General features: G+C 36.2%; 1 protein-coding gene across 2 annotated transcripts in view; it reads right to left on the bottom strand.

Moving 5' to 3' along the window:
• PGGT1B (protein geranylgeranyltransferase type I, beta subunit) overlaps positions 1-24,675 on the bottom strand; it is a 52,520-nt gene that overhangs the window by 11,256 nt on the left and 16,589 nt on the right. The window contains exons 3-6 of one of the 2 annotated variants that reach the window (XM_011971048.1): positions 19,701-19,768; positions 15,687-15,838; positions 14,231-14,363; positions 8,839-8,884 (exon numbers count right to left, since the gene is read on the bottom strand). In XM_011971048.1, the coding sequence (XP_011826438.1) occupies positions 8,839-8,884; positions 14,231-14,363; positions 15,687-15,838; positions 19,701-19,768 (399 nt within the window). The remainder of the gene's footprint in view (positions 1-8,838; positions 8,885-14,230; positions 14,364-15,686; positions 15,839-19,700; positions 19,769-24,675) is intronic. The other variant, XM_011971049.1, reaches the window with a different exon arrangement.

Raw genomic sequence — 24,675 nt, 5'->3', positions numbered from 1 at the left:
ATTCTAGAAAATAGTGAATAAAATTTAAATTTAGAAGATGAGATTTTAAAATAACCACTATACACAAGTCTTCAATATTTGATAAAACAGAGAATAACATAAAGCTATAAGAAACATTTTACTTATGAAAAAAAGTAGTAAGACTTGGAACAAGACTAAGGGACTTGTTTAAAATTACACAGTTAACGGCAGATTTGGAACTAAAATCTGGGACTACTAACTCCCTGTCCAGAACCCAATCACCTGAAACTGATTTTTAAGTCCCTTAAAGACAGTATATTGCTGATGAATTGAGGTTCCATCACCCCTAAGTTATAGACAAGTTTTCACACATAACATAAACAAGTTAGAAGCTGATATACAGATATTACAACTAGTCAGCTTAAGAATTTTAAGGAAGTAGTTTACAGTCCCACCAACAGTGTAAAAGTGTTCCTATTTACTAGTTCAACCATTGTGGAAGACAGTGTGGTGATTTCTCAAGGATCTAGAATTAGAAATACCATTTGACCCAGCCATCCCATTACTGGGCATATACCCAAAGGATTATAAATCATGCTGCTATAAAGACACATGCACATGTATGTTTATTGCAGCACTATTCACAATGGCAAAGATTTGGAACTAACCCAAATGTCCATCAATGATAGACTGGATTAAGAAAATGTGACACATATACACCATGGAATACTATGCAGCCGTAAGAAAGGATGAGTTCACGTCCTTTGTAGGGACATGGATGAAGCTGGAAACTATCATTCTCAGCAAACTATTGCAAGGACAGAAAACCAAACACCGCATGTTCTCACTCATAGGTGGAAACTGAACAATGAGAGCACTTGGACACAGGGTGGGGAACATTACACACCGGGTCCTGTCGTGGGGTGGGGGGCTGGGGGAGGGATAGCATTAGGAGAAATACCTAATGTAAATGACGAGGTAATGGGTGCAGCACACCAACATGGCACATGTATACATATGTAACAAACCTGCACGTTGTGCACATGAACCCTAGAACTTATATTTAAAAAAAAAAAAAAAAAAAGGAAGAAAAGAATGGTGGGGGATGGGGGTGGTAGGAAAGAGAGAAACCAAATATGAAAGCAGATGCACAGCATTACTTCAAAACGTATTCATACCCACTGCGTAGGCTGAATAATGCCTCCCCAATATTTAAGTCCTAATCCCTGGAACCTGTGAATGTTACTTTATATGGAGAAAGAGGCTTTGCAAATGTGATTAAGTTAAATGATCTTGAAATGGGGAGATTATTCAGTATTATCTGGGTGGGCCCTAATTGTACTCACAAGAGTCATTACAAGAGGAGAGAAGGAGATTAGACTAACAGAGAGGTGGCAGTGGGTACCACTGCCAGGTGGCAATGCAACTATGGTGCCAGCGATTTGAGTGTTGTAGCCAAAGGCAAGGAATGCCAGCAGCCACTAGAAGCTGGGAAGAATCAAAGGACAGATTCTTCCCTGGAGCCACTGCTGGCGAAAGAAGCCAGCCCTGTTGACATCTTGATTTGAGCCCTGTAATTCTCGGCTCAGGCTTAGTCACAGATGTATAGCTCCGGCCAGAAGTGGAGAGAATAAATTTGGGTTGCTTTATGCCCCTATATTTGTGCCAAAATGTTACAGCAGCGATAGAAAACTAATTAATACACTCACAAAGGTACTTTCCTCAGGAAATGAAAAGTCAGTATTTTTCCATATAAGAAAAGAAACAACACTTTTTACTGGCACTATTTGTTGTCAACTCCAAACAATTTGAATACACTTACACTTGACTTCACCTAGTAATTTTTAATAATTTTAGCAATTTAAATGTCTTGTTCCTAATATACCTCATGCCTTAACTATCCTTTTGGTGTTACAAATCTTGAATGTATTCTCTGGCAAAGGAAAGGTGAGCATTCCCTCTAGAAAACTCAAGGTAGCTATCATATTAGAAGTGTTACTGTCAGCTAGGAACTATTTAATCTTCAGAATTAGCTGGGACATCTATGTTACTCTTGAGTGAATCAAAAGAAAAGCTAAAAAAAATTTATTGCAACCTCTTAAAATAATTTCTATTAAGCAACTATTAATCTTATTTCCTTTCCAAATGACTCATTAGTTTCAATTTTTCTTTCATAACCAAGTCATGACTTCAAGTGTTATTACATCATTAAATATAAAGTCTCTAATAGACAGTAAGTAACCTTTAAAACTCCCGAAAAGTAAAAAGAGGCAATTAAGAATTACTCTCCAAACTACCTATTAGGACTACTTAATGGAAGCTGGCACAACTCAAAGAAAAAACACTCTTTACTTTGTCCAAACTAATGGATTTTGAAAATAGTAACTACAGAAGTTTGGACACTGGGTTGCCAGAAACATTTACAAAGTCTAAGATTAAACTAACATTCATTTACCAACAGGTAAGGCTGTTGCTCCTAAAGTCTCTTGTTTTACACGAATCTCTAAAAAATTAGTTATAAAACCCTGTATAAAAACTAGTATGTTAGGCTGGGCATGGTGGCTCATGCCTGTAATCCCACCACTTTGGGAGGCCAAAGTGAGAGAACTGCTTGAGCTCAGGAGTTCGAGACCAGCCTGGGCAATATAAGGAGACCCCGTCGCTACAAAAAAATATTTAAAAAATTGGCCAGGCGTGGTGGTGTTCACCTGTGGTCCTAGCAACTTGGAAGGTGGCAGTAGGAGGATCGCTTGACTGCACCCCAGCCTGGGCGACAGAGTGAGACCATGTCTCAAAAAAAAAAAAATAGTAGTATGTTAGAAGAGTGTTAAAGGCAGACATAGAATCAAGAAGAAAAGAGAAGTGACATCTTGATAATAAGTAGATTACAAAATACTATTTAAAAACAGGCACAAGAACTAAAATGGAGTATCTTTTTGGGGCTAGATGTCATTAGATCAATGATCTGTACACACTTCAAAATACTTCAAGCATATTATATCATATATTAAAAGTACAATACTAGAATTGTTCTTTATTATAATGATTTGAGTTCATCAAGAAAAGGTGAAACTGTGTTCATTAGGCCTTAGTTGAAGACACAGTATGAACAAAACTTTAAGGATAATAGTAAGAATATTGAGGCAAATACAAATAAAAGAATAAGAAAGATTTTCATCTGAAATGGTTAAAAGTTTGCCACCTACGTGATGTGCTTCAGTTACATGGAGAATTAGCATATGCAGAATACCTCAGTCATAAAACATCACAGATGGAAGGGACCATAGAGACTCTCTCTTAACCTACCCCAATTCTACCAAGTGCAGGGTAAAGGAGGTGTTCCTGACTTCAGCTCTGTTATGTCATGATCTACTTATATTTTAACAGTGTTTAACAGTTGTAACTTATTTTGCTCCCACAGGTTTTCCAGTTCAGTTTTAGATATTCTCTTAGTACTTGTATATACTAAGTTATCAGAAAAGAATCCATGTCCTCTGAAACTTAAGGTAGTCAACAATCATATAGCTAAAGTAGAAAACTAAATAAATAGGCACATAAATAAGCACATCATTTTACAATTAAACACCATATTAAAAAGGTGAAGTAATTTTTTTTTTTTTTTGAGACAGGCTGGAGTGCAGTGGCGTGATCTCAGCTCATTGCAACCTCCACCTCCTGGGTTCAAGCGATTCTTGTGCCTCTGCCTCCCGAGTAGCTAGGATTACACGTGTGTGCCACCACGTTTGGCTAATTTTTTTTGTATTTTTAGCAGAGATGGGGTTTCACCATGCTGGCCAGGCTGGTCCTGAACTCCTGATCTCAAGTGATCCACACACATCGGCCTCCCAAAGTGCTGGGATTACAGGCAGAGCCACTGTGCCTGGCCAAGTGATATAAATTCAAGGGTGTTGAATATTTAGATTTAACATTTATCTTTATATAATTAAGAAGTAGAGATATTTTAAAAGAATCATGGAACCAAATTAATTTATCTGAACTTCTGCATTATGAATCCTCAGTTGGCGGGGGTAGGCGGGGCAGCGAGAATAGTTTTATCTCTAACAAAGCAGGAAAATTCAATTCTTCCAAAACAAAAGGAACATTTTACCCTAAAACTGTACAAGACGAGCATCCCTAATCCAACATTCTGAAATCTGAAATGCTCCCAAATCTGAAACTTTTTGAGCACCTGCATGACATTCAAAGGAAATGTTCACTGGAACATTTCAAATTTCTGATTTCTAGATTAGGGAAGCTTAATTGGTAAGCATAATGCAAATATTCCATAATCCAAAACACTACTGGACTCAAGTATTTTGGATAAGGGATACTCAACATGTACTATCTTAAGGGAATCATGGGGATAAAGAGAATCACTACATTTGATGATAATGGCCTAAAAGGATAAAATATATCTGTTTAGTTTTCATGAAAAATGGGCTCCAAGCTAAGCAACAGTTGGAGAACAGTAGTTGAATTAAAAAAAAAAATATATATATAAAATAATATTTAAACTGGGGAATGAGAAAGGCACATGAAGAAACTAAATTAATAACAAACTGTAACAGAAATACACCTTCCAAATTCAACTTTCCAAGCAAGAGATGCAAAGTGGAATACAGGATAACTAATTCATCAAATAGTACAGTGTACAAGGGCATATGGAATAAGACATGAATGACCAGCTTACAATCCAGCAAAGATAAACAGAGGTAAGTACCATAAAAATGGCATGAATTAAGTATTATGGGAATACAGAAAAGGGAAATATTGCTCAGAACTAAGGGAGACAAAAGATGATGAAATGTTTTACAGAGAAGGTGACACTGGAAGCCCTGGAACCAGGTATAGAAAGATAGATTAAACTCTTGACAGTTATGAAAAGAGAAACAAGCAGAAGCAGGTGGAAAGGAAGCATTTCAAGCAAAGGAAAAGGAATATTAGCAACGTCCAGAGGTGAAAAACCACGTATAAATGTTTGGAGAGGATGTTTTCTTACAACCTAGAGTGCATGGAAGGGGTCACTCAGATGTGGGTCTACAAAGTTAGACTGAAATCAGATTACAGACAAATAAACTAAGGGACTTAAATGCAGGCAGGACGAGATTACTGAGCAAGCACAGGGTTTTAAAGTGGGTTATGACACTTACCTGATATGTGAGCCTACTAAGCAAGTGACTTCTCTGAGTGAAATAACAGTAATTATTGTGGTTTTGTACTGTGTCAACTTGGCTAAGCTAGAATTCTGTTTCCCAGGATCCACTTCCCTGTATGGTCAAAAGTTAGAGAAATCTGTGTGAGACTTGTAAGGTGGAAGTTAAATAGCACTCATTACCCTGGTTATGGTTAGAGGAGATAAGCAACAAAGGCAGTGGTGCTAAGTCCAGCTTGCCCTTATTCTCCCATAAACTTGGCATCCAAATTCTTCTTACTCTTGCCCTGGTTACGTCAGGCCCACATACTGTGAAGGAGCACCAGCCCTTCACAGACTTATCCACAATCTGGCAGGTGACTGTGTCTGGCTTTCTAGATTTCCCTATATGGCCTGACCTGTCCACCCGTGCCACTGCTTCAGGAGGCTTGTCAATGATTTTCCCTGACCCTCCAACTACCCCTTTTATCTTCTTCCACAATTGTGTATAAAATATTTCTATTACAGCCTTTATTCTTTAATACTCATAGTGGTTTTACTTCTCTGAGTTCTAAAACAAAAATGTCTATTCTCAGAGGGTTGATATGAGGATTCAGTGAGACTGTATGTAAAGTATCAGATGGTAGTGGGCACACAGCAGCTGGTTAATAAATACATTATTTTCCTCTTAGTCTGTAGATCAGGGATTATAAATTGATAATTTATGGACGACAACTGGTGTAACTGGCAAATTAAAAACAAAAATAGAAAAGGAGATTAAAATTAAACTCAAAATTCTGGATTGCTGGATTCCCCCGGCCAAAAAATATTTTTAAAAATCAATAAATCTATGTTAGTTCTGAATAGCAACAACAGGCTGAAGAGGAGAATGATGGTTTTAAAAATATGCAGTTTGAGATACTGAAGTCATATCGAGAAAGATGCCTGGCAAGCAAATGGAAAGGGGGCTATGCAGCACAGAAGCAACAGTACAGATTGGGAAACACAGTTTTGGGTGCCATCAACACAGAGATAATTAATAAAGAACCATCTGTTAGTTTGTTCAACTATGTGCCAAGCATGTTACAGGTGCAGAGGATACATCAGTGTGTAACACAGGCAAAAATCTCTGTTCTCATGAGGTTTAAGTGAGAAGCAGCAGACAAAAAACAAATAGATAAAACATAGGTCATTTATAAAATAATAAGTGATATGGAGAAAAATAAATCTAGTAAGGGGGTTAGAGAATGGGATGTGTATGTGTAGTTTGTTCGGAATTCTATTATAAATACTGCAGGTGTATCTGGGTGGTTTGCAATTTTAAATCAGGAGCTTGAACCAAGATCTGAAGGATGTGAAAGAAAACCAGGTGTATGCTGGGGGTGGAGGATGATGGAGGAAGATTCTACATACAAGGAACAGCACATACAAAAGCCTTGAGATTTAGGAAGAATTATCAAAAGAAAAGAAAGCTGAACTGAGGTAAAGAAATGAGAGGAAGAAACAAAGATGGTGAAGGAACCAGAAGTAATTCATGAGGAAGTAGGACAAGTGGAATGTGATGTTTTAAGAAAGAAGGGGGGAGGTTAATAGCTCAAATGCTTCAATAAATATAAGATGAGGAACGAGAAAGATATTGGATTTGAAATACAGATCACTCATGACTTTCAAAGACAAACTTCCTAAGTTCCTGAAGGCTTACACAGAGAATGACAGAACAAGTCATTTGTGAAGAAAAGTGAATAGTACATTTGGACCACTTTTCCAAAGACAGTAACAATAAAAAAGAAAAAGAGAGAACACAGTGACTTGATGGGGTGGCCAAATTGTAGGACTTTTTAGAAAGAGGTTTCACTTGCTAGTATAGATAGTGATGAGAGGGGGAAAGAAAACTAAACCAAAATCCTTTAGGGTAGCACTTCCCAGCCTATCTAACTTCATAGCACACAAAGAAAATTAAAATATTTGGTATTTGTAGGCCATACTGTAATACTGAGGAAGATGCTCCTGGCCAGAGACAACCTTACCAGGGACTCCAGATACCCAGGTGCTGCTTGGTTGTTCCAAAGGCTGAAGGGGCTCTATTTTGGTATAATAACCTATTTAAGATATACAAATACACTGTGACACTCTGATTAAAAGGCCTTCCTCTAAGGCTTTTAGGCCTCAAATCTACCAAGCCAAAGTTACAGATAGAGGGAAGATACAAGCTTTAGGGCACGAACTATAGTCCATCACTAATGATCCTAATGGGTACAGCCTACTCAAGTCATACCAATTCAAAATCATGACTTGTATAACTCAGGAAGATTTTTTCCTGACAGGACCCATTAGACAGTGTCATGTTTGGGAAGCCCCTCTGTTTCATATTCCAGAGAATATAATCCCAATGTCTTGGAAAGAACATCAGCTGTATTACAGGTGAGGTGACTCCTCAGCCAGAGTGTACATTAATACCACCTACAATAGTAAACACCAGATCCTGTCTTCTCAGAAATTCTTAGAGCCACCAGATTTCCTTTTTGTACAACTATAACTACATCCCTCTTGCTCATGTGGCGATGACTAGTAACATAATTGTTACTGCCAGCTCCTCCCACCCTCCATCTCATAGACTCAGGCACATACAAAAACTACGGTGTCATAATTATAGTATGGCTTCAGAGGACAGTGTTCTATATACCCCTTAGAGACACATAGTCTACAACTACCTAAATTTAAGGAGGGAGTGAAGAGGTGAGAAGAGGAGGAAATACTTGATAGGACAAAATCCCAGAGTATATACAAGGCTATGGGGTTAAGGAATATTTGTTAGAAATATCTTTTTATACAGGTTTTATGATTTACAAATCACTTTTCCCCATATCTCTTATAATCCTAATAACAATCCTAAAGAAAGATGCAATCCTTTCTATTCTATTGATGAGGAAACCCTTAGAGAAATTAAGTGAGGAGCCAAGGTCACTCAGTTGGTGTCAGGGCTGAGACCAGAACACTGCTCTGTTCTTTCTGCTCCATTATGCTAGCAAAGGGATAGAGATAACAAATAATCATACAGAAAACTGTTGTGATGAGGGGGAAACTGAAATTCACTCAGAGAGGCTCCATGACCTGGCCCCTTCCTTTTTAGAAAAGAAGAATGGAAGCTTATTTATTTCCAAATGGAAATTTCAACTTGAGAGAACTCAGGCTATTGATGTGCTGACAAACTTAGTGACTATCACATTATTCTAGTTCTTCCAAAAGTGGAAAAAAACACGAAAGAAAAGACTGTATTAATGTTTGCACTAAATATAAGCTAAGCAGCAAAATGTTTTATGATTATGACTAATAATTTTATTAAGGAAGGTAAATAAAAATTTTCATTTCTTCATGAACTTGTTCATTCATATTTAATATTCTATATTTGGTCTAGCCTTTTAGAGTTATGCCAAAGAAAACCTGTTGTTTTCTAAAAATAGAGTAAGAAACAATCCCAAGATATTTTCATGCAGCTAACACCTGAATAGATTACTAGAAAATATCATATGAACATCCCAGCCTGAATAATACCTGAATGATAACTGACCAAAGAGGCTTCAAATATACAAAGTGGTGTCAAAAGAGAACCAGGAAAGTGACAAAGAAGAAAATTATGCTGCACCAAGGGTTGAGAAAAACTTCTGAGGTTCTCCATACTGAAGACACCAAGATGTTGTCTAAGGGAACAAAAGAAACTACATGTTCACTTATTTAAGATGTCTTACCATGAGATTCAAGTCCAGCTCCCTGTGCCAGTCCATTGTCATAGGACTGAAAAAGAAAAACATTGTTCAGTTTAATAGGGAAATAATAATGATAATAATAAATGAATAAATAAGTTGCCATTGCACTAAGTTTGTGGTCTCTTCTAATTTTATTTCTCCTTTATATCTTCCAAAATATGTGTTTTTCCCCATGGAGAATAGAATTAGGCATTTTCAAATACCTGATTTTGTCTTCTTATTCACCAAGCCAAATCACTAAATGTATACACTAGGCACATTCTGAGAATAGATTGTTCAAAGTTATCTACATATTCAATCTCAATTCAATAAAAGCTCCAAACCTTACTCCTTTACCATTGCAAGTATGCATGAGTTGGAGGAAAATATAAGGATTTCACACTGATAGAACATTATAAACATGAAACAAGTCTATTTGAGGCAGTCTGGGGTCACTGAGAATGATAGCCATTACTGGGTACCATTATTTGAATCTCCCCACATACACTCCAAAATCAAAACAGAAGAACAGTAAAACTTTGAAAACTCAAACCTTAGCAAAGCAAGAAGACACACTCAAGCTTCAGATTACCTGTCTACAGAAAAAGAAACATCAAATCCCAGCAAGCCATCTATTGCAACTCTGACACACCTTTGCAGAGAGCAAGGGTGATTTATGAAAAATCATGAGGAGGGGAGCTAACAGTAGTTCCGAGACTGATCTAAAATCACTGCCTAAAAGAGAAAGTCCACCCTAAATATGAGAAATACAGGCAATTCTCACTTTGCACAGTTCTCTTATGCACACATTCCAGTTGCCATGGTTTAGCTAAGTACACAACAAACTTCAGTAACCACAGCAGCATATTAACTGCAATTGCAGAAAGTACAAAACTCCGTTACTGGCTCTTCAGTCTGCAGATCACTACATAAATAAGAGATGTGCATCATGATCAGTGATCAATCACACCACCTTTTTCAAAGTCTGTCAGGAATTGGTCATTGCACATGTTATTCAGTTCACACACAGATAGCAGATGTGGTTGTGCTCTTTGTCTCTTAGTGATAAACCCACATGATGTTTTATTAAAAGGCATAACAAAAAGAGGGGCTTGGCCAACAAAGATGAAAGTGCAGTAAAGAAATAAAAAGTATTAACACTAGGTATGAAATTAAAATTAGAGTTATAGAAGAAATAGCTATTACGGGGAAGTTGATAATATTGCTGTTTGAGACTCTAGATATACAGTCAGAAGAACTAAGTGAGGTGAAACATCTATAAGAAAGGGAAGGGCTTGTGATAAAAAAAGATGAAGATGTTCTAGGGAACTGCTATGGGCAAAAAAAACTTCACATAGAAGGAATTCTCAGAGGTTTCACAACACTGAAAACACAAAACATACGTTGGAAGCTGACAGAAGCTTAGATTGTGGTCATTTGCCTACACACAGAAAAAAGACTCCATCTTATAACTTATATAATGAGAAGAGGGCAATATTCTCAATATTTCCAATGTTTAAAATTATAGTATACGATATACTGATTTTACTATTTAAAACATTATAGTATACTATATGCTGATTTTACTATTTAAAACATTATACATTTATAACTGACAGGAAGAGTTTTCAATGTTTTGACAAAAATTTTAAAGGTCACAAAACAATCATAATTTTTCCCATTGATGATTAAAATCACTGTGTATCATTTCAGCTTGTGTGGTTATCATAGCATGGCACTATCATGCAAAATGAGGATAGCCTATTCTGAAAGAGGTCTGGCAAACACAGTACTGGCTATATGGAAGGCACTTAAAAGAATGTGCAAGTCAAGGTGGCAGGGCTCAAATTTTGCTGAAGAAAATTAAAAACAGAGGGAGAAGCCCTTTGAAAATCAGGAAATAAAGGATAACTCAAAAGAGAAAATTCAGATACCTGAGAAACAAAAGAGAACCGTTTTCCTACCATAAAAATCATGGAACAATCCCAGCTACAAAGAAAAGCCACCCGTTAAAGAAAGCATACTTCATTACAATGAAGAGAACAATCTTAAACTAGGAATTCTTCTAAGAAAAAAAAAAAAAAAAACTCCATAAAATTACTAACATACAAAGTAACTCTGAGATGAAAACACAGCAAATGAAATGAAAACACCTAAGTATATAAAAATCTGCCTCTACTCCCAAGAAGTAGGCATGAATCAGAAGAAAACTGTAATGTAGCACTCCACACTCAAATACATATCCTCAAACAAGCATTTGGAAATAAAAAAGGAAATTAAAAGTTAAAAACAGATGAACAAACAACAGAAATAAAAAGCGAAATAGTGTTAGAAAAGAAATAGAAGAAAAAGACAAAATAAGAAATAAATTCTAAATTACAGGATGACTAAGGAAGAATAATGTCAAATGAAAATACAACAAGGGACACTGAAAAAAGCAGAAAACAGCCAAGAGAATAAAAATGAGATAAATAAGTCAAAAAGGTCAAAGAGAAAGTGGCTGAAAAGAAGGTCAGGCAAAAAAAAGAATAGACACTAAAATGGAATTCCTAAAAAAAAAAAAGAAGAAAAAAAAAAAGCAAATGCAAAATAATGGACTAGAACTAGGGGTCAGCAATGGCCCAAAGGCTAACTCTGGCCTGCAGTCTGGATTTGTATGGCCCTCGAGTTAAGAAAATGGTCAATTACACTCATAATAAAGGAAATAATAAAATGAAAAATCATGAGAGGAGGGGAGCAAAATTAAAAATATACTGAAATATCATTTTTTGACCACCAGAAAAAAAGGTAAAAACAAAGAAAGTATAACACTTTTTACTGGTAAGGCTATGTGAAAACAGGCACTCTCCTATATTGGTGGGAAAACTAACTGGTCTATTCTTTTTGGAGAGAAAATGGGAAATCTCTAATAAAATTACACATGCATTTACCTTTTGATCAAGCAATTCCACTACCAGAAATTTACTCTGAAGATGTATCTATAACAATACATAAATATATATGCAGAAAGTTATTAATTACAGCATTATTTGTAATTGCAAAATATATGCTCTAAATATAGAATTGCTGAAAAAAACCATGGTGCATTCACACAGTGGAGTAATATAATAGGAAACTATAAGAAAAAGAGAAAAATCTCTCTGAACTGATGAGGAGTAATTTTCACATTGTACTGGTGGTTTTTTGTTCGTGTTTTTTTCTCCCAAGCTATACTGTTAAGTGAAAAAAGCAAACAGCAAAAAAAGAGTATGGTATGCTACCTTATGAAGAAAGAAAAAGCATTAAAAATATACGTGTCTTCTCATCAGTAAGAAATGAAAGAAAGATAAACTGAAAACTAATGAGAATGGTTACCTACAGGATGACAGGGAACAAGATGTTAAGTACGGGAGTTAAGAAGAGGGTGGAAGACAGGGAGGGTGAGGGGCAAGGAGTCATACTTCTCTGTATGTATCTTTTTGTATAGTTCTGAAGTTAAGAACCAAATTAATTTTTCACATATTAAGTAAATAAATAAAGTCAAAGTTGTGGGCAGGAGAGGGCTAAAAGTGAAGGAAAAGCCTAAAATGGAAATCAAAGACTAACAAATAACCTACTTGTATTTCAAGCAGATAACATAACCATATTAAAGGAGGGAAATAAAATAAGTAACTGGAGTACTTCTTAAATACAGTATTCTGACTATATGCCCTCAGACTCAAAACAAAAAGAACCAATGTATTCTGGGTAATAGGAGCCGGGATTGCTTGTCACTTTCAGAGAATGGAGTCACAAATTAAAGGACGAAAGTTAAAATGAGCCCTGTGGTGTTAGACTGAAATTTGAGGCATCACAATATTCATGGTTTTAATATATAGATACATAAATATACACAGAAATATAGATTGTGTGTGTCTGTAAGGGGATGCCTATGTATGCATACATTTCCTATCTCTGCCTGAGAAAAGGCCTAGAAGTAATGACATCTCAATACCAATGAGCATACCTAGTACCCAGATTCAAGTTTCTAAACTCTATCCTCTAACAAGAATAACCAAGGCTCCTCAAAGAAATGACTGATTCCAGAGTCGAGGATGGAAAAGTAGAAGATAAACCTGGAATATCTTGTGCCAGAAAGCAAGGAGGTCTTCAAAGAATGAGGGTAACATGTCAAAAGGGCATAGAGCCTACTTAAAGGGGCTCCCCCAGGCCTAATCTGGGGCAATCTGAGCATCAAAATAATGACAGTAACAGATAACAACCCATTGAATAAAATTAGAAACTAGAGTCCATAGAGATATAAATAAGTAAGTACAAGTAAATAAATAAATGAAGGCAAAGGGAAAGTTTTTTTCAAACAGTAGAATTTTAACTGATATTTATAGGAAGGATGCGAGAGCTGGAAAACATTCAATGCATACTAACAACACTATTGGATAAAAATTTGATTAGGGACTCACTGAATATTTACAGTCTCCAGATATCTCACCACAAGATATTCAGTAATTACAAAGGGAAAAGTACTAACTTCACAGAGAAAACTCTGGCATATGCTATCTTAGCCAAGTGAGCAGACATAGGGCAAATCAACTTGCTGCACCTCCAAATACAGTGCACTGAGAAGCCAGTATTACTTCTGTACCATTCATACCAAAAATTCTTATCACCCACCCTACTACCAAACATAAATCTCTTTTCCTCTTAAAACTCCTTTAATGGTCTCTTCTTTCTGTATCCACAGGCTTTTTAAAATTTGTGCTGTTGTAGATTCTACAAAAATGTGATCCACAGTTACACATTCACTTAAATGCAACTCCATTCTTCTTAGGAACTCAAAGACATTTTCACTTTGAAATACTGCCTACGAAAAGTTGAATTAACAACCTAAAATATTCTAACAGCCTCAAAATATTCTAATCTATAAAATGAAACACTTCATTTGGAAAATAATAAACCTATGAAGCAGTAGTTTTATTTCTCCTTTTATACAGAGATGACACAGTACAGCAAAGGATAGTTCTGCTGAGACTAAGCTTTCCTTACTAACGCCAATAAAAAGTCTCATCAAAGATAACATAATCTTCCAGTTTGCTTGTCAGGACTCTCTACTAACTCCTGCTAGAATAAGCTGTCAATATTTGACTTTCAGATTTTACTTCTTTTTCTTTTAAGTCGATCAATCCCTTTCTTATAAAGATACTGCTTCTTTAAATAAAATCATATTAAATTTTAATGGTCAAGGAGTCAATCTGTACTTCATTTCTTTATTGTGGTCTGATACACAATTTACCTAAAAAGCAATCTTAATGCTCTCATTTACAAATGGTTGGTGGAAGAGATGAGACATACACTATAATACAGCCCTCATGTACCAGCAAAAACAACCTAAATAGTCAATTTTATCAACAGAACTCACCATACTTCTTCTAATATAGGTGATGGCCTTTTTCATATCCATGCCTGACCAGTTGTTGAGCATATAGCAAATACAGGAAGCACAGTACACAAATCGCATGTCATTTTCACTGCCTTCAGGTACTGCACAAAAACTGAAAATAATAACAACAGTATGTTTTCTATTAACAATGGACTCTGATTTTTTTTGCATGGGGGTTAGAAACACTTCCTGTGTGTCTTTACTTACAGAAAAATCTGTTGATTATTCCACTTTTATTATTCAATAAAGAATAAGACTACTAACTTGAATAATATAAAACTTTCTCTAAATCATCATTCTAGTACAAACTTTTGATTTCTTGGTCATTTTACACACTACCATGTTACTCCCTCCCAGATGCTTACTCAGCATACGCTTATTTGCTCCCAGCCAGGGACAGCTGCAGTAGACTGGCTTGAGAATGGCAGAAAATGTAAAAGGTAAAACCTGAGACCCACTGGGTAGTAAGAAATTTCCAAGCCCAAGTTTTTCTACGTGAAATTTCTTCTAAATGTATACACAGATAACCATTTAATCGATTGATCATACTGTATTTTAATTTTACACATTAGTTGTATAGAAGTAGCAATCTACGTTGTATATGTATTTATAAACAAGAATAAGGAAGCAATAATCAAAGGATACTCTGAAATATTGAGACATAAGCCATATATGTACTGGCTGAAGTAAATATTTAGTTTCATAGTGTTTCCAATTAATGTCAATTTATTCTAATTGTCTACATTTATTTTTCCCTCATCAAGAGCAGTGTTTTGAAAACACTGACAGGAAAACAGAGCTATTAGTAGATGGAACACAAAGAGTTAACAGCACAGCAGGATTTGTTTGCAGTCTTTTCCTTAGCCTTTTTACTACTGCTTTATCCCTTCTCAGACTTAAAAATCTTTTTCTACCTTAAAGCTCCAGGAAGATTCATCTGTAGACATACCATGTGAATCACCAAATATTAATGAACATATGAACTCCTTTTTTTATCCTTTAAAAACGTCACAGAAACTACCCTACCTACTCTGGAATATAATATTCAATGTTCACCCCTTTCTTCCCTAAGCAGCATAAAGCAAGGAACTGAAGTTCAGACTAAACATATACATCCTTCAAAATATCAATTTTTCATCTAGAATGTAAATTAGATTCCAATCCTGAAATTATTTGACCATTTATTTATGTACCCATTGTAGTTAAGAAGGAAGAGAAAGGTGTTTGGCTATTGTAATTATTTTTATTTTCACTCACAGAAGAAATCTTGGGTCACTTTTTTAATTACGCACTTTATCATGTACCTTGTAAGCTTTAGGTGGAGTTCTAACAATAAGAGTATGATCCTCTAAAGATCTAGTATAGTATTGTATCCATTTTTTAGTTCCAAAATATTTTTTTTATTACAAAAAAAGTAACAAAGAATCACTCATACCTCCCATCTTCCAGCTGGAGGGCTCTCAAGCCTGCTAAGCAAGCTTCTTTATTTACTCGGCTTAAGTCGTCTCCAAGAATAACTAAGCATGAAAGGCCAGTGTAAGTCATTGCTATGTGGCCACTATCATAAGGATGAGCTGTTCCAGGAGCCTAAATACAAAATTAATATAGTACTAATTAATGAAGTGATATGAAAACTTATTTCATTAAGAAATCTGACATAAGGTTTTAGTAAATAATACAATTAAATGTGGCTTATACTGAGTTGTATAGACATCTTATTGAGAAAAACAAATCTCCATTTTATATATATCTCAACATGAATATGATTGAATACATTCCAGGCTACCTAATTTTTAATTCTTTGATATCTCAGGCACTATGGAAGTAGTGATGATATTCAGGTAAACCAAAGTATTACTTTTTTTTTTTTTTTTTTTTTTTTAGTAACAGAGTCTTATCTGTCACCCAGGTTGGAATGCAGTGGTGCAATCATAGATCACTGCAGCCTCCAACTCCTGGGCTCAAGTGATTCTCCCACCTCAGCCTCCTGGGTAGCCGGGACTACAACAGGCACAAACCACCATATCTGGCTAAATTACTTAAACCTCATCCTTAATCCTTAATCTGTCTCCTAGACTCTCGGCCACCACTCTGACAGCTCTATGTGATACCACTTGGAATATCTAGTTTCTTTTACCACCCAGAATGCAGATGAAGGTAATACAGCATGAAGTGAGACCTAGCTTGCCTAGAAGATATTAGGGTCCAGGTGAATGAAGGTCCAAAAAGGAGTTTCAGGAGAGTCTGTGAACCAAGGGCAATAATGGTTTCTTCTTCAATTTTACTCCTGTTATTTTGAAAATGTTTTGGTGCAGGCGTCGGTTGGGGGAAGGATCATATTTTAAAAGTAATGATAGAGATAATCAACTCTATCACTTATAATTTAAGTCTTATAAAGTCAGAAAAGCATATAGCCTTCCAGAAAAAAAGATTTCTGAAACAAAACTTATTTTATATAGCACAAACCTAAGTTAAATATCACAGTAGTGATCACCACATAAGAAACTAAAAAACGATACAATTAAAATAAACTCCTCTGCCTTCTATAATAAATGTAAACTTTTACAATCATTGAAAGGCATAAAATCCTGGTTCTATTTCTCACTGGCTTGCTTAATGTTCCTAATTCTAGAAAATGAAGATATTAGTACCTACACCTCACAAGGTTATTGTGACGATTAAATAAGTTACTGTCTAAAAAGCAGTTAGTTATCTTAATGATGATTAAGTGCAAGGCAAATATCAAAGGGGCCACTAGTTCTTTGGAGTCAAGATTCAAGGGTCTTGAAACCACCCATGACTTAACTGTAAGATTTTCTTGCATACTGACCTTCTGTGGCTCCTCACAGAATGAGTGTGAACGGTGTTCACTACTCTTTTTATAATAATCTGAACCCACCCCACCTACCTACCTTTAGATACACACTTTTTTTTTTAAGATAGGATCTTGCTGTGTCACCCAGGCTGGAGTGCAGTGGCACAAATCTCAGCTCACTGCAACCTCCGCCTCCAAGGTTCAAGCAATCCTCCTGCCCTGCCTCAGGCTCCCAAGTAGCTGAGACTACAGGCACGTGCCACTACATCCAGCTAATTTTTGTATTTTATGTAGAGACCAGGTTTTTGTCATGTTGCTCAGGCTGGTTTCAAACTCCAGAGATCAAGTGATCCATCCTCCTAAGCCTCCCAAAGTGCTGGGACTGCAGGTGTGAGCCACTGTGCCTGGCCAGATACACAGTTCTTTATATGGTCTCACAAATGTACCAAGCAAATTTCCACCTTTACATCTTTCATTCTAAGTTCCTCCTCAGAACTCAAGCTCCAGTTCTCCTGGCTATCCTACTCCACATTTACAATTGACTTCTTAGAATTCCTATTGCATATTTAACTTTTTGATACTTAAAGTAAACACCTGCTATGTTAAAAGAACTGCAGGGAAGCCAAACATAAATTAAATGTGGACCTTAACCTTAAGGGCAGAAGGTAAGTCTACTCAAATAATTACAATAAAATGTAATGAGCAGTCATAAGGGAGGGATAATGATACATAGGTTTAAAAAGGAATTCTTTTCTGCAAAAGAGGAGCTTGGGCAGCTATAGATGAAGAGGAGGCATTATAGGTAGAAGAAAAAGTAAAAGCAAATTAGAGAAAGAAAATTCTGGGGTGCACATTAAGGACGATACAAAATTTGATAGAGAGCATGGGATTTGTGAAAGGAAATCGTGAGAATAGTGGGAGGATCCATCAGTTTCTCAAAAAGTGCTCTACAGCCACTGAAGGTCCCAAGCATTTATCAGGTAAGTCAATGAATGGTCCATAGATAGTTTGGTGGTTTCAGAAGAAAACTCAGTGACAATATTTTACTCATATACTGCACTGGACAAACCAATGTGCCTCCTCACATTCTCTTGGCCTAATCTGTCTCCTAGACTCTCGGCCACCACTCTGACAGCTCTATGTGATACCACTTGGAATATCTAGTTTCTTTTACCACCCAGAATTCAGATGAAGGTAATACAGCATGAAGTGAGACCTAGCTTGCCTAGAAGATATTAGGGTCCAGGTGAATGAAGGTCCAAAAAGGAGTTTCAGGAGAGTCTGTGAACCAAGGGCAATAATGGTTTCTTCTTCAATTTTACTCCTGTTATTTTGAAAATGTTTCGGTGCAGGCGTCGGTTGGGGGAAGGATCATATTTTAAAAGTAATGTTATTAAAGCACTGCAACAATATAGGTAGACATCTATATATAGTATAGTACTACACAATGGTTATCATAACCAATGGCACGATATTCTGTTCATTATGACTAAATGAAGACATTACCTTTATTCAGGATTAGCTTAAGTTGGAAAATATGATAGGCATGAAAAGGGACAAATTTTCTGAATCCTTTGTTTTCTCATTCCCTGCCAAATACAGTAGGCACCCACAACTGGAGTCCTGCTGGTAAATACGTATGACCTTAACACAGGTAAGTTGGTTTACAGCTTAAGGCAGAGGAAGAAAGCTGAAGTAGTACCTCTATCAAAGTATGTCATCTTCTGCAAAATCACTACTATTTATTCCAAAAATTTGAAGCTGATTATGGAAAAACTGGTAGCTCTCCATTTACCTTGCAAGTGGATATAAATCTTGATATACTCAGTCCAACAATGGTTATTATTATAACCATTATATTATAATATAAATAATAACAACCATTATATAAGCAGGCTGGCCCCATCAAGGAAAAAGTTTCTATGTTGTGAGGCCTCCTTAGAAAAAATGATGCTTGTCTCCACTTCATACTGTAGAAAAATATTGATATTTTGTGTACATATGGAACACCTACAAAGTTTCTTCTGGGTCTGCTCCTTTGAAGAAGAAAGCAAGCTCCTCCCTCTTCCCACTCACTGTTTTTATACTGGCATGTGCTGGTATCAAAGCCTTTGGATATAACCATGAAGAAGTTCTGCATATTCTCATAAAAGTCATTAAAATAATCACTACCTAGGTCTTCAATCACTACCTTTAGAAGGACTTTTTCTTTTATTCCTAAGAAATGTGAGTTAAATGTAGAGTCTTTCTATAACACAGTGAAGTTTACTGGCTTCTTAGAGGGCAAGTATCAAAACACTTCAGTGCTCTACTTTCCTTTACTCAGGAAATCACCAATAACTTTTACACACAGATACATGATACTGAGACAATTTTTTGTAACAATTAATAGAAATTTCTATGTGTTTATGTACTGCATGTATTCTTCCTGGAAGAAAGTGCACTTCTTTGAGGAATTAAGGTAGGTATAGGCTTCCTTTAAAGGGTTTCAGTTTATAATATATATATTATTAGACAATATTTAGCCACACTGAAACCTGGAAGCCTATTTTTTTCTGTGTAATTTCTTAGCTTCCTCTTTTACTAAAATATCCCTAATCCCTTCTGCTTCCTTCTGACCCGAACAGAACCAACCTTTGATGGATTGAATGGAATACCCAGGTATGAAGAGCCTCGGAAACCACAGCGATTTAGATTTGATCCTAGAAAATAAAAGCATGTGCTTATTTAAAGTACACTTTACTTTTTGCACAGATTCTAAAGCAGTTTAATTACACAATCTTTCAGAAACAGACTATTCTAGTCTCCATTTTCATACTGGCTAATGCTGAATGCTTACCATGTGCCAGGTCTGTTCTAGGTGCTTATGGGAATTTCCTCATTTAATTTCCATACGAGTCACAGATAACATAATGATTTCTATCATGTACCTTTTATTAATAGCCCAACTCACGGCCTATAAAGTCCTTTCATAATTCTCCTGTAAGATCAATTTTTACGTGATCAACATATTCAACCCCCCTTTCTATAGAACAGAAAACAGAAGCTCAGAGGTTAAGCGAATGTTCAAGGTAACAGTTAATAACACAATAGGGTCTAGCGTCTTTTTACTTTAAGTCATTTAGTGTCTTTTTACTTTAACTTACTGCTTCTTTACACTGGAGCAAGCTAAAGGTATAAAGTTGTAGAGAAAATATGTACTTTGTATTTCCGTATTAGCTAGACCTTCGTTCTGAGTCCAGTAATCCACTTGGCTTTGAAGTATGTAGAATACTGTAAGTTAGCACTTAGTCTCTCTCGACTCAATCAAAATATGTTTATGCATACTTTTTTGCTATCTAAAAATTTTCATTTCTCAAGATATCAATGGAATGTAAGTTGAGAACTTAAAAGAACAATCAACTATACAATAATTAGGGTTTTAATAGCTATTAGAAAATCAGTATGATAGATGCTGAAAATAATAATGCAGTATCAGCAGACTGTAAATGCACTGCTGATAAAAAGAATTGAGTTGGTCTAGTCTCTGATATGAAGAACACCTTCATAAGAGATTATGACTTGTGTATGACTAACTTCATTATAACTGTTTTTCACTCTCCTACTTCTTCATTAGGTACTATACTTTTTCAGCTTCTTATCCACCCAAAATACTTAAAACAGTAGTTTATACATTAATTCTTTGAACAAATTAGGAACCACTAAATTTAAACTCTCCACCAATTATCATCTCTCTACTGGCAAAAAAAATGTATTTTAAAAAGATACTAGCAGCCAGGCCTGGTAGATCACACCTATAATCCCAGCACTCTGGGAGACTGAGGAGGGTAGCTCATCTGAGGTCAGGAGTTCGGACCAGCCTGGTCAACATGGTAAAACCCCATCTATACTAATAATACAAAACGTAGCTGGGTGTGGTGGCACCTGCCTGTAATCCCAGCTACTTGGGAAGCTGAGGCAAGAGAATTGCTTGAATCTGGGAGATGGAGGTTGCAGTGAGCCAAGATTATGCCACTGCACTCCAGCCTGGGTGACAGAGTGAAACTGTGTCTCAAAAAAATAAAAATAAAATAAAAAGATACTAATAGTGATTATAATTTCAGTGATTATGGTTCTCTTATCCTAAGGACTTATAAATTGGTAAGCTACTTAAAACTTGCCAATATATAACAGAAGTTACAAAAACACTCATATCCTTTTGACCCAGTCATGATATATCTGAGAATCTATTCCAATAATTTCAAGTATGAGAAGAAATGCACACTTCAGTTTAATACCAGTGAAAATCTAGAAGCACCATAAAAGTCCAGCAGGTTAAGCATATCATGCCTCATGTACTGAAAGAAATACTATATTCCTATTAAAAGTAATAATCATTAGAACTATGTAGCAACACAGAGAAAAGTATTTGATCAAGTTAAGCAAAAAAGTAGGATCCAAAAATAAATGTGCACTATTATGTTTATAATTAAGCAAATGGCACATATCAACAAAGACAGGAAGGGAATAAACAAAATAATATTAATGGTGTGAGATAACATGAATAAGGTTGAATTTTGTTCTCTGTATTAGTCACTGTTGCCATAACGTGTTACCACAAACTTGGCAACGTAAAACACCTACTGCCTTACTGTTCTGTTAAGGTCAGAAATCTAACACAGGCATCATCAGGCTAAAGTTAAGGTGTAGGTAGGGCTACCTTCCTTACTTGGAGGCTTTGGGGGAACAATCTGCCTCCAAGCTCATTCAGGATGCTGGCAGAATCAACTTCCTTGCAGTTGTGTGACTGAGTTCTCCATTTCTTTGCTGGTAGGTATCCCTTTTTGCTCCTAGATCCTCTCTTGCCATTTCTTATATGTGGGCCCCATATCTCAGAGTAGCAATGGCATTCAAATCCTTTCCATTAGACCCTCTCTGACTTTCCCTTCTCTCTTCTGCTCCCTTTCTCTGCAACACCATGACGAACGTTTCTGCGTCCTGCTGCTGCTCATGTGATTTTACTGAGCCCACCTGTACACACGTCACCTGGGATAATCTCTTTATTTTAAGGTCAGTTGATTAGTATAACTTTAACTCCCATCTACAAAGTCCCTTCACAGCAGTACCCAGATTAGTATTTGACTGAATTACCAGCGAACAGAAATCCTGGGGCAACATCTTTAGAATTCTACCTAACACAACCCCTATATTCCAAATGGTACATAATGCTATACTTCAAAAAAAAAAAAAAAAAAAAAGTTATCTTTCTCTTACCAAGTTATGAATTCCTTTATCCTTTTTATTTCTGAGACAGAGTCTTGCTCTGTTGCCCAGGCTGAAGTGCAGAGACATGATCTCGGCTCACTGCAACCTTGCCTCCCAGGTGCAAGCAATTCTCCTGCTTCAGCCTCCCGAATAGCTGGGACTACAGGCATGCACTATCATGCCCAGCTAATTTTTGTATTTTTAGTAGAGATGGGGTTTCATCGTGTTCGCCAGACTGGTCTCGAACTCCTGACCTCAAGAGATCTGCCTGTCTTGGCCTCCCAAAGTGCTGAGATTACAGGCATGAGCCCACTGCACCCAGCCTATCCTTTTATCATCACTTCTTTTAATCCCTCTCTAGTTGGATGAGGGGCAGTATCAAAAGGTATATTTTCCTATTTGATTAAAAATTTTTAAAATCTTTTTTTTTCTCTTTTTGTTGTTGGGATTGTCTTTTTTAAAGGGCATCCTTTCAAGTTACTAATTTGCTAACAGTCCTCCATAAAAATGTGATCTCATTTCCACTTTTGATGGAAGACAGCTCTGATACCATCTGTCAGTTCTGAATTTATACTTGCAACTGGACACCTTTCTTGAGTCCCCCACCAACTTAAACAATTCTGTCAGGCGTTTTACACAGAGGTAGACATATAGTAGTGGTTCAATCAAATATCTGCTTCTGAGAGAAATAAATGAATGTATTCATTTTCTTAGAGGTAAATCAATAAATGACATTTCCGTTTGCTCACTTCTGTTTTTAGCCTGATTAAATAACTTTTCTGAAAAGCAGCAGAAATATTGATACTGAAAAGTACCATATAAGGTTAGGAGATTATGGCATGGACACTTGGAATCAAACTCAGGATCCTATTCTTCCTATCAATGAGTTCTACAGGCAAGTAACAACCTCTCTGAGCCAGTTTCCTCCATTTTTGAACCAGTAACAATAACACATTGCAAGTAATATATTTCAGGCTTCTTGTAAAGGTTAAAGGACATGTTTAGATTGTACTTACCAAAGTGAAACAAGGTTTAATAAACAGTAACCATTCAAAATCAGTTAATTATATTTTATCAAAAATGAAATGGGAAGAAATGAATAGCTTTTGTTGCAACTTATCAAGGAAAGTTTTTTTAAAGTAAAAATGTTTTTCTTTTTTTCTTTTATTCCAGAAAGACTGTATACTGTCATGTAAAAAGTGTTTGGATCTTAAGCACCACAGTCACAGTATAGGGAAAAGACAATGTAATATTTCTTGCCCTCTTCTTAATCATCTGTGGACTACGAAGCTGGATAAAGAAGTTTATTCTTTATTTATTTTAAAGTGTATACTTTATTCTATAGTAAGAGGTTTTACTGTTTCTTATGGAAAGCTAAGATAAAGTAACTAAGAAATCAAGAAAATTACTCATTCACTAAATTGAGTTATCAGTCACACACTTAAATCCTAATGTTTTAAAAAATGATGCTCATTAGGAGGTAACATTTTCACCACTTAAAATTTTTCACCACTTAGGCCGGGCGCGGTGGCTCACATCTGTCATCCCAGCACTTTGGGAGGCCGAGGTGGGTGGATCACCTGAGGTCAGGAGTTCGAGACCAGCCTGACCAACATGGAGAAACCCCATCTCTACTAAAAGTACTAAAATTAGCCGAGTGTGGTGGTGTGCACCTGTAGTCCCAGCTACTTGGGAGGCTGAGGCAGAATAATTGCTTGAACCTGGGAGATGGAGGTTGCAGTGAGCCAAGATTGCACCACTGCACTCCATCCTGGGCGACAGAATGATACTCCATTTCAAAAAAAAAAAAAAATCAAAAAATCACCAATTAAAAAAATTTATTAGGTACTCTTTTGTGGTTTCCATCAATATTTGTCTGCTCTTGTGCTTTCCTTTAGAATTCTAGTATGCATACCTTTTCATGATAATGAAGAACGTATACACACACAATTCATTGGAAATTTATCACTGAATGCATACTCTGGGTACAGGATAAATTTCTTTCCAGGTTGTCAAACAGCACCATCTAGTGTTCCTATTTAACAGTTGCAAAACAAACTGAAAATTCTTTGTGTGGTCTGGCTGGCCATCAGAATCAACTGCCTATTTTGAAAAAACAGAGATGCCTCTTGCATCTCCCCTCCCCATGCCTGCATAAAAACATGAGGATAGGGCCTGGAAAACTGTATTTAAAAAGAAAAACAATCTCTGTTTGACATACAGTCACAGTCAAGAACTACTGATTTGGTAAATATATTCTCCACTTTTGTAGAACCATAGAGTCAAACTAGTTTATGCTGTTAAACAGAAGTACTTTAGATAGCACTATATCATAAAAATTAAGGTTACTTAAGAAAAATGAAAA

This window comes from Mandrillus leucophaeus, unplaced genomic scaffold, assembly GCF_000951045.1.
Source record: "Mandrillus leucophaeus isolate KB7577 unplaced genomic scaffold, Mleu.le_1.0 Scaffold983, whole genome shotgun sequence".
Taxonomy (NCBI): Eukaryota; Metazoa; Chordata; class Mammalia; order Primates; family Cercopithecidae; genus Mandrillus; species Mandrillus leucophaeus.
This window is presented reverse-complemented; position numbering and strand designations above follow the sequence as displayed.